The 11,274-nt window shown below is 40.8% G+C and overlaps 1 protein-coding gene across 5 annotated transcripts in view; it reads left to right on the forward strand.

The window, feature by feature from the left end:
- Nucleotides 1–10,746, forward strand: part of PPP4R4 (protein phosphatase 4 regulatory subunit 4) — a 103,782-nt gene extending 93,036 nt beyond the window's left edge. For all 5 annotated transcript variants that reach the window (XM_043556927.1, XM_043556928.1, XM_043556929.1 and 2 more), the window contains 6 exons: nucleotides 43–112; nucleotides 544–630; nucleotides 938–1,031; nucleotides 2,106–2,176; nucleotides 6,309–6,456; nucleotides 9,598–10,746. In XM_043556927.1, the coding sequence (XP_043412862.1) occupies nucleotides 43–112; nucleotides 544–630; nucleotides 938–1,031; nucleotides 2,106–2,176; nucleotides 6,309–6,456; nucleotides 9,598–9,622 (495 nt within the window). In that variant the 3' untranslated portion in view covers nucleotides 9,623–10,746. The remainder of the gene's footprint in view (nucleotides 1–42; nucleotides 113–543; nucleotides 631–937; nucleotides 1,032–2,105; nucleotides 2,177–6,308; nucleotides 6,457–9,597) is intronic.
- Nucleotides 10,747–11,274: the final 528 nt, after the last annotated feature.

The raw sequence follows: 11,274 nt of genomic DNA on the forward strand, positions 1-11,274 counted from the left end.
TTATGCTTAACATTTCCTGCTAACACACTGTTTTGATAACAGGAACAGTTAGAGAAAGAGAAGCAACAGAGCGATGGGAGGCCCATGAGTGAGAAAAGCTTTGAAAAGAAACGTAAGTAGTTTTCCCATGTCTCAACCGCTAAGTTACACGCTTGGTGTCGCGTCCTGGCGTGCTGACAGACCACGCCGATTTTCAGAGTTTGAGACAGAAAATTGGTCCACTTTCTCTCATTTTTTAAAAGGTAGTTTTCAAACATTGGCTGTTTCATGTGGCACCGGTTTAGGAATACATGAATAAATGCTGGGAGTCCGTGTGAAGGTTCAGATCCTTCACAGGGAAACTTAAAGTCTGACAACAGCAGTGCCGTTGTGAAATCGGTCACTGGACAGCTGAGATTGAAATATGTAGATATATAAATGCAGCGTATTTGGGAAAGAGCGCTTCTTAGCTAGTAGGACACATACTCTCTGTGTTGTCTTGCGTGCTTATGGAGATTAAGAGCTCAGAGGAAATTGCAGCATTGAAAACAGAGTTTGTTTTAGGTAGAGACACCAAGACACCGACGACTCTGCCCAAGAGCATCCCCATCTCTGTTCCCGGACCCTCTGGAACCAGCACCCCGTCGACAAGTAGGAAACAGCCTCTTTTTGTGTCTCCTTTTCCCCTTTTATAAAATCAGTTCTAGGGAAAGCCACGCCACTAGAGGAGATGTATTCTTCTAAAACACCTTTTACCTTCTATCATTCAGTGTTTTGGGAGTTCTTGCTGAGCAGTAGGGGTAAGAGATACTCCAGTTAGCTCAACCGAGGAAAGGAAGCTGGACAAATCCGTGCCTCACGAAAGGGGGCGGGGGCGGGGGGAGTTGGCCAGGGGATGGGCGTAGGGCAGCCAAGGATGGACTGAACAGCTGCGTTTTCCTTCTGCTTTTTACTCCAGGCAAAGAAATCAAGAAATCCAAACTGATCCGAAGCCAGTCTTTTAATAATCAAGCTTTTCATGCGAAATACGGCAACTTAGACAAGTGTGCTAGGTATGGCATGTCAATTATTCGTGTTCTAACCCAATTTGATTTTGCTAGTTACCTATCTTTACTTACGTGAAATATTTACACTATATAAAATGAGGGTTACTTTTGTTTTTTTTTTTTAATAGGTCAATAGATTGTAAGGGTTCTTCTGTAAAGATTTTATATGAAAAAAATTGTAGCCTGCCAGTTTGTATAACAATGGGTATTCTGGCATTCTAGGAGGACTTTCTGCCATGGTGCCTTTCTGCCATGGAATCCATACGCTGTTTTATGAGGGAGGCGGTGCTCTGTCTGTCATGTGCACCACTCAGCTTCTAAGTGGCTGCGGACGTGTCCCATTCGCTAAGTAGAGGTGGACGTCCATTTGCTGTTGGTACTGTTTCCTTCTGTAAAGAAGCACTAGTGTGTTTTTGTGGCAAAGTGATCACAACAATTCTTCTGACGATAGATGAGTGTCTGGTTTCCCCTTTGGCCCCACGCACTGAATGATCAACAGTTAAGACGAGGAGAGAGTCAGCATAAATTCCGCGACCCTGACTTTTTATAAATGTTGTACACATACAGTATGTAAGAGCTGCGTATCCGTCAATGAAAGTAACTTTAAGTCAACGTAAATGTCTTTAAAAGCATCTGTCAAGAAAGATAACATGGCATGGGAAAGATATGTCTTTCTTTTGTGAAAGATAGCTTACTCTAGCTTTTCAGCTACGTTTTTGGACGTTCTCAATAGATCTCTCTGGACTTCCTAATCAATAGAATGATCTTGAGATGGGCAAAGAGATTACAACTGAAGAGAAATTATTTCCAGGAAACTTGTATCCGTATTATCTGTCGTAGTTGAGCATCAACAGAAAAACCGATTCTGCTGTAGCAAGTTTCAGGAGATGCTTTTAAGGTAAAGAAAGAATAGTTGTTGTGAGGCATGGTAAGCAATAAATTGAGAAGTAAAAGTAGCAACTGTGCTTCCACCAGAGGTAGAGGAAAGCGTTAAAGAGATTTAAAAGGACCAAGTGCCTAATGACTAGGGTGACAGAAGCCATGTTCTTGTATTTTAAACCAATTCACGTTCTTTTCTAGCAAAAGTTCTACAGTAGGATATACACCTTCCGTCTCAGGGTTAGGAAAGACTTCTGTGGTTTCACTAACTGGTAAGTAGAAATCTGAGCTCTTTAAAAAAATAATTGCTAAATTTAATGAATTACTGTTTTCTTTACATGACCTCTTTATTTCTGGAGACAGTGTTCCCCCTAAACTTGTATCTTTATCAAAGGCCTAAATGGTTAAACTTTTCCCTAGCAACCGAGAAAATTCTTGACTATGCCATTTTGTTTTCACCGTCAAGACTCAGAGTTCTTTTTTTAATTTTTTTTTTTATTTTTTTTTAAATGTTTGTTTATTTTTGAGACAGAGACAGAACATGAACAGGGGAGGGGCAGAGAGAGAGGGAGACACAGAATCCAAACCAGGCTCCAGGCTCCATGCTGTCAGCACAGAGCCCCACGCTGGGCTCAAACCCATAGATGGAGAGATCATGGCCTGAGCCAAAGTCAGATGCTTAACTGACTGAACCACCCAGGCACCCCAGAGTTCAATACTTTTGAAAGAAAGAAAGGGCAATAATCAAGTAGGTTCTTCCGTAGTCTGAGGCCCTCCTGAGGCACAGATTAAAAGTTTTGCAGTGATTTTTAAAGAAGCTAAAAAGAGTAGGGCTTCATGGTGGATCATATGTATTTACATACATCATATGTATGTATGTAAATATCACATTTACAATATTACATATTTGAATATTTATACCAGGGGTCAGCAAACTTTTTCTGTAAAGGGCCAGATAGTAAATATTCTAGGCTTTCTTGGCCAAATTGGTTTCTGTCACAATTACTCAACTCTACTGTTGAGTAGAAGCAGCCATAAACAGTACATGATGGATAGGTATGGTTGTGTTCCAATAAAGTTTTATTTACAAAAACAGGCAGCGGGCAAGATTTGGCTTACAGACTTGTAGTTTGCTTACCTCTGTCTTATATAATAGAACACAATGATACCATGGATAAGGGAAAATATATTGCAAAAAATTGCTAATGACTGTATAGTTGTAACTTTTTGCCTTAGAAATACTGGCTGAAAGTTATTGAGCTATGGTAATTTTTTAGTGTGAGGAATAGCAAATCGACTCAAGAGGTCAGAAACTTTTAAAAGTTGGGTCACATGTCCTTTTCAGGTTGTGTTTTGAGTATTCTGTCTTCCTCTTACTATGTGTTTTTTATTCTCATGAAGAATGTACACCCACTGGCTGTAAACAGTATGTTTTCATTTGCCAGAAGAGAAAATAGTCCCAATATTAAAGCACTGATACTCATATACCGTATATATAGTAGACTATGAGTAACATAAGAAACCTGAAAGAATTTGATAACAGAAACGTGTTGAACTAAAATTAGCAATGCTTCTTGAAGTGAGGGCCATAAATAATAAAACTATTCATTACTTTTATCTTTGCAAGTCAGCGATTTCTTTAGGAGATACTAAGGGAACATTAAGGGTTTGTGAACTTTTGTTATATATATATTATATACATATAATATATATGTTATATATATATATACATACATATATATACATGTATATATATATATATAGAAGTGGTTCTTCAAACTTGGCATGGATCCCATCTAGCCTCTTGGAGATGACTTCAGATGAGCATATTTAAATTTTTTTTAATGTTTACTTATTTTTCAAGAGAGAGAGAGAGAGAGACTGAATATGAACAGGAGAAGGGCAGAGAGGGAGGGAGACACAGAATCTGAAGCAGCCTCCAGGCTCTGAGCTGTCAGCACAGAGCCCATGCGGGGTTCAAACTCCCGAACCATGAGATCATGACCTGAGCTGAAGTCAGACACTCCACCGACCGAGCCACCCAGGATCCCATCCAGCATACAACATGACGTCAATTCACTTGTCAGCTCACCTTAGGCTTTCCTTAGCTGTGACGGTTTCTTAGCCTTTCCTTGTTTTTGGTGACATTCCCAGTTTTGAGAGGTAGTGGCCAAATATTTTGCAGGACGCCCCTCTATTAGAATTTATCTGATGTTTTTCTTACAATTACACTAAGGTTGTGGGTTGGAGGAAGGGTGACAGAGGTAAAGTGCCATTTTCATCACATCATACCAAGGTACACACTGTGACATGTTTTACCACATTTTATGTATTTTATCTCACTGTTTCATGACAGATCACTAGAAATGGGATGTTTGCCCCGGGTGGGGGGGGATGGGCAAGACGGGGGCAGGGGTGTGGGAGGTGCAGGCTTTGGGGGGTGGGTGAGCAAGGCACAGAGTCAGAAGTATCATCAGCGGCCTTGTAGGAGTGTAGCACGGTGACAGATGGCAGTTACACTTGCAGGGATACAGCACAGCGCATAGAGGAATCACCGTGTTGTACCCTGAAGCTAATTGTGTGTCCAGTGTACATAAAAAAAAAAAGTTTTACGGATAGAATTCTGTGCATTCCTTAAAATGTTTAAGAAAAAAAACCCCACTTGATTACATAGAAAAATAGTTAAAGATTTACGAAATCACAAAGTATGGTATCAAATAGGAAGCACAGGAGGTCCTTATTTGCGTAAGTTATACGCATAGGCGTGCACGTACGTAGCCTGCTAAGGGAAAAGAGACTGAAGCAAATTATATTAGGACGGTTAAAGACTATTGCTTCAGTTGCTAGAATTATGGTATTATAGATAAGTTTTATTTTCATACTGTTTTTGTGTTCTCCACTTTTATTTATTTTTAAAAAAAAAATTTTTTTTTTCAACGTTTATTTATTTCTGGGACAGAGAGAGACAGAGCATGAATGGGGGAGGCGCAGAGAGAGAGGGAGACACAGAATCGGAAACAGGCTCCAGGCTCTGAGCCATCAGCCCAGAGCCCGACGCGGGGCTCGAACTCACGGACCGCGAGATCGTGACCTGGCTGAAGTCGGACGCTTAACCGACTGCGCCACCCAGGGGCCCCGTGTTCTCCACTTTTAAAAATGCTTATAGGTTCTTGTAACGAAAGAATTAACGTGTTATTGCTAATGCTGTAAATCATTTCTTGACGCCAGATGATATGTTACTGTTTATTCATTTTTTAAAAATTTTGTAGACCGAGGACCCAGACAAATACATTAAACCAAGAAAATACTGATTTAAAAAAAAAATGTTTTTAAAGTTCTGAATTGTAGGGGCACCTGGGTGGCTCAGTCGGTTAGGCGTCCGACTTCGGCTCAGGTCATGATCTCACAGTTTGTGGGTTCAAGCCCTGCTTTGGGCTCTGTGCTGACAGCTCAGAGCCTGGAGCCTGCTTGGGATTCTGTGTCTCCCTCTCTCTCTGCCCCTCCCCTGCTCGTGCTCTGTCTCTGTCTCTCAAAAATAAATAAAAAGTGTTAAAAAAAATGAAAAAAAAAAAAAAGAACTTTAAAGTTCTGAATTTTTTTTAAAAAAGCAATGAGGGGTGAGAAACACAAGGAGATAACCACTGCACAGACAGCAAAATGTCTAAAATTAGAAAGACTCACAATATCAAGTGTGTGTGAGGATGTAAAGCAACTCTCCAGAACGCTTATTCGTTGCTGGTGGAAATGCAGACTGGTACAACCACTTTGGGCAACTAGTTGGCGGTTTCGTAAGCAGTTAAATATGCACTTGGTGTGTGACCCAGCAGTTCCAGTCCTAGTCTTTTACTTGGCAAGAAATCAAAACGTGTATCCATACACAGACTTGTACACACTTGTTCATAGCAGCTTCCTTTGTAATAGTCAAAACTGGAAAAAATCCAAATGTCTATCAGCAGGAGAATGTATAAGCAAATTTTGATATATCCGTACAATGGCGTATCTGTCACCGATAAAATGGAATGAACTCTTGATACACGCAAAAACCAGGATGAATCTCAAACGAATTGTGCCGAGTGAAAGAAGACAGAAATACTGTATGATTCTGTTTACGTAAAATTCTAGAAAATGCAAACTAACCTTTAGTGACAGGAGGCCGATTGCCTGCGGTGTGAGGCGGGGCGACCAGAGTGCGGGAGGTGGGGATCAACAGGGTTCCCTCTTGATGGTGGCGATGCCTTCATGGCTGTGTACGTCTGTCAGACCTTGATCTGCGTGGTTTATTGCCCGTAAACTGTATCTTGATAAAATTGATTTTAAAAGAAAAAAAGCCAGCTGTCATTAACCCCAGGTTAGCCTCTTTCTTTGCTTATTCAGTACGTCTGACTGTACTTGAACTCCTTTCAGATGATTCATTCCGCACTCGTAATGCCTGTAGTGCCCCAACCACCTTTTCTCCCAACGCTTCCCTGCCGGGCACCTCCCGTGGGACAGGTAACTCCGTCGATCCAAAGAGCAGTGGGAGCAAAGAGACACCACCACGAAAGGCTACCTTGTAAGTACTCCAGTGCTGTGCGAAGCGTACCATTCTAGGCTTTTCTCAGGCACTTCCCTTCCCACTTAAATGCTTTCCGAACAACAGACAATGTCCACAGTGAGGAAATGGTATAAATTGAAAGGAGTTATTGTCACGTGTGTCTCTGTCGGCTCAGAGACTTTATGTAAGATGACTTATATATGGCAAAGACACCGTAGCCTTAGGGAATCAGCAAGAAACTTCAGACGGCTCCCATTAATATCCGAGACGCATTTATTTTTCCGTGAAGTGTTTGCATTTAGGGGATTTTTCTCTGAGGAGACACTGGGTGCTAACCGCATCCCTTTCGAGCAGCCACCTTATGTACACAGTATTTAATCACCCGGCGCTTCGAAAGGTGGGTACAGCGAATGCCACTGGAGAAATACTACTGCAGCCCGTGATCCAGAGCTGTGGGTCCCGCAAACTGGAGATTTCTACAGACTGTACCTGGCCTTCAGCGTGGTGGTTAGAAAGGGCCTCTGTTCTTCTCCTTTGTGATTCCTTTCTGTGCGCTATTTATATCCACTGTTTGAATTGTGGAAGCCTTTGGTACTTCCAGTTTAAACATTTAGGAGAGTAGACTATAAAAATCTCCATGGTTGAGGCGCCTGGGTGTCTCAGTCGGTTGAGCGTCCGACTTCGGGTCAGGTCATGATCTCACGGTCTGTGGGTTCCAGCCCCGCGTCGGGCTCTGGGCCGATGGCTCGGAGCCTGGAGCCTGTTTCCGGTTCTGTGTCTCCCTCTCTCTCTGACCCTCCCCCGTTCATGCTCTATCTCTCTCTGTCTCAAAAATAAATAAATGTTAAAAAAAAAAAATAATCTCCATGGTGAGACATCACATCAAGGTGGAACGGATTCATCCCAGATGCCCAAACGATCATTAAGGTGTACTCTTTCATATAGGACACCTGGACCTTCTGAGTAGAATGGACCTTAACCAGGACTCAGGTTTCCTTTTAAGCGTATCTCACTGAATTCATGAATATTCTCTAACGAAGTTGCTCGAATGCATCTTTTTTGCAGAAACTTCATGCTTTGGTCCCATTTAGGAACTGAACTATATCTTAATTTAGTCTAAATTTTAATTGGCCACTGGTATGTATACAAATATGGATGTATTTAAAATTCATTTAAAACTTAGGAACAAATTTATTGAATGGAGCTCTAGCAAAGAGTAGGACTGTATCATAGAAGAAAGCAATAGCAAATAGAAAAGGTAATACTGATATTAAAGGGTTTGTTTTTGTTTTAAGTTTAGTTTTGTTTATTCTTGAGAAAGAGAGAGCAGGCGGGGGAGGGGCAGAGAGAGAGGGAGACAGAATCCCAAGCAGGCTCCGTGCTGTCAGTGCACCGCCCGATGCGGGGCTCGAACTCGAACCGTGAGATGATGACCTGAGCCAAAACCAAGGGGCAGACACTTAACCGACTGAGCCGCCCAGGCGTCCACTAATATTACGGATTAGTAGCACTGATACAAAGGGTACTTTTATTTACGGAGAATGTTCTTTGCCCCAGCAATTACTGCTCAAGCGATTATACTATGGAAAGTCCATGTAGAAATCCTGAGGATAGAGGCAGGACAGGGTAATGGTCTATAGAGAGCATGGAGCTGGAGCCTTGTGCCCTGGTTCCAGTGGCAGCTAACTACTGCGTACAGTTCATTTCAGCACTCTGGGCCTCATTGTGCCCATCTGTGAAATGGGAGGGTGGGCTCGTGCTTCATCACTTAAGGTATCTTCTTCCCGTTCTTGCGCCCTGGTCCTGCCTGTCTGTCAGCCTAGTCCCTCTTCCTCTCAAAAGCTTGCCCTAGAATTCTTCTATCGAAGAACATACTTAATGATCAGAATGTAATTCATTCTCTTCCCAACTTATTTTTCTAAATGCCATAGACATTTTTTAACGTAAAGATGGCTAAAAGCTAATATTTATGCCAGCTCTCCTTTATTTCAGATTACTGTCTTTATCTGTTCTTTCGTTGTTGAGCATGTTTTTACTTTTTATAGACTGAATTTTCTCTTGCTCAATATATATATAATTATATTTGTAGAATTATATAATCAAATTATACAATTGATGGTTAAAAAATAAATGGAGACACACTCTAAAAAATCCCATCATGTGTTTCCTCTTTTCTGAATGTTTTGAAGAAGGAGGAATGTTGGTATTATAGCTGCTTTTTTATTTATTTATTAAAAAATTTTTTTTTAACATCTGTTCATTTTTGAGAGACAGAATACAAGTGGGGGAGAGAGGGAGACACAGAATCCAAAGCAGGCTTCAGGGTCCGAGCTGTCAGAGCCTGGAGCAGGGCTTGAACTCACAAACCACGTGATCATGACCCGAGCCAAAGTCGGCCGCTTAACCGACTGAGCCACCCAGGCGCCCCTTCAGCTGCATTTTTAGCAGGAGGCTGGATATCAAGTCCGTAACTGTATTTTGGTGGAATGTTCTGGTCTGCATTTTGTCATGAGTGCACAGTGCCGCGTGACTGGAACAGGTGATTGGTGTCTACGCTGGGCTTGTTTCTGTGAAGTGTTATCCATAATTCGGTGCCCGTTGCTGCATCTGGATGAAAATACTCCTTTTTCCTTAAAATAAGCTTATGAAGTGATCTCAGAAGGTATTAATTATCTCAGTTTTGCTTCTCCAAAAAATTCCATGCGGTACGTTCTCCAGCTTTTCCGTGTCCTAGAGATGATACATCTGGTATTTCAGAGTACCAGTGTCTTAAAGGAGGTATCGGGATGCGTCGTATCGTACGTCCTTTAAAGCCAGATAGTTGATATGCTTGGGCCTGTGTTAATTTCCACTGTTGTCCTACCAAAAAAAAAAAAAAAAAAGGCAGGAAGAGCTGTATGAATGGGATTGAATGCTTTGTTAGATGTGCATGGGATTTGGTAATTAAAGACAGTTCCAAGTAATCTTTAATGTGGAATTTCTTTTTCGTTTAAACAGAATCCTCATATATTAGATTTATTTAAAGTAAATTACATTTCTTATTTACTTTGTAAGCATTGAACGGATACAGTTTTTCATGTTTTCTCTTTTTCTCTTCACTCTCTCTTTCCCTCCCTTTCTGCCTCTTCCCCTCCCTCCCTTCTTTCTGTCTTGACAAAGAAAATCGAGAAAATCCAATCCTTAAATCATCCGCTTGATGAAGAAGGCAAAAGAAAGACAACTGGAGATAATGTGATTGATGGACAAAAGCTAAAGCAATGGCTGGGGCGTTTTTTTGTTTTTTTTGTTTTTGTTTTTTTGGGTTTTTGGGTTTTTTTTGGTTTTTTTTTTTTTTTTTTTTGGTTGATGAATGGAAAAGAGACCCATAATGGCAGCTGATGTTGATAAACTTTCCGTATTTGAAATTAGATTCCCTAGGTGGTATAATATGTATTTCTTGAGTAATAATGTGGTTACAGAATTCCAATGTCATAGTGAAGTGCAACGAAAACCAACTTTCGGTGTCCGTTTTAGGCACTGCTCGAGAGGAGACCAGTCTGCGTTCATCTGTGCGGGAAAGCAGCTGTTTAATTGTTCTAGAGTTTTAGCATTCAAACATTCTATGAAAGTCCAAATCGACTGAAATTGCTTTAGCTGATCACTTGAAGGGGCCTTGGGAGTAAGAGGCACTGCATTTTCTCACAAATCTCCAGGCCCGATTGAAAAGTCACACTGGAAAGGGTACGAGCAGCTGGCCGCGATTTTATCGGTCCCATGGTGGTGGCGACGGTGTTGTTCCTGGACGTTCTGAGATTTCCATTTGGCATTGAAAATTCTACAAAGATTTCTGAAAACTTTAGGTACAACTACCTTAAAAATAATAGATTGATGATTTCATTTCCTAGAAGAATTTATTTTATAAATACTTTGTTTACACTTTAGATTGTACTTGTCCTTACTGAACTTAAAATGATGAACCGAGTTTGAGTCAGCTGTTATTCTAAGCTATCATGCTTAAGCTACGTCAACAGCATTCCTTTGTCCTGATGCTAATAGTCCCATCAAAATTTGCCTGTGGAACATACACAATTCTTAATTTTAAAATGTCAGTTCTTGAGATCTACTGTATGAAGCTATTGTCAGCTTCCCTATTTCAAAATGCAACCCGCATCTAACTCTATTGATATTAGAAAACATTTGTTTTTTAAAATACATTGATGTATGATAAAGATGATCTAATTTGTGAATGCATACGCGCGTGTGGTTACTTTTTATAATGTGAAATGATGAATAATGAATTGACTCAAAATAAAACATAGGTTAATGAGATACCTGTGTTTGTGAGAAAAGTTTTAAGTACTTACCTGCAGTTTTTTTGTATTCCACCATTAAATAGAGTAAGACCGTTCATTTTGAAGGAATGGCTGAGAACCACCCCAACATCAAGTATAAATTACTCCGGGGCAGCAACTCAATGTGAGACTTCTCCAAGACGTTTATTTTCCCTTTTCCTTTCATATGGCCTCTTTGGAGCTAGTTTTAGTGATTCTTAATATCTTTCACTGAAGGACAGTCAGGTAAATGGAATTGTTGAACTCCTTAAAAATCGGGTAAAAACCAGGTTTGAGTGACGGGACGGTATCGACTCAGTGAATTCAGTATTCTTTGTGGATCTCATGTAACTGTTTCGACCGTGACCTCTGTTAGCATCTCTAACGTGAACCTGACTACGTGACTAGGAGAGCACGTGTGCGGTGTGTGACGTCCAATCACGTTCTTCCTGCACTTGGATTCATACTCGGCATTGACTCTGTTGCTTTAAATAAAATGGAGAATTTCACTTGATTTGTTCAATAA

This window comes from Prionailurus bengalensis, chromosome B3 (genome assembly GCF_016509475.1).
Source record: "Prionailurus bengalensis isolate Pbe53 chromosome B3, Fcat_Pben_1.1_paternal_pri, whole genome shotgun sequence".
Lineage (NCBI taxonomy): Eukaryota > Metazoa > Chordata > Mammalia > Carnivora > Felidae > Prionailurus > Prionailurus bengalensis.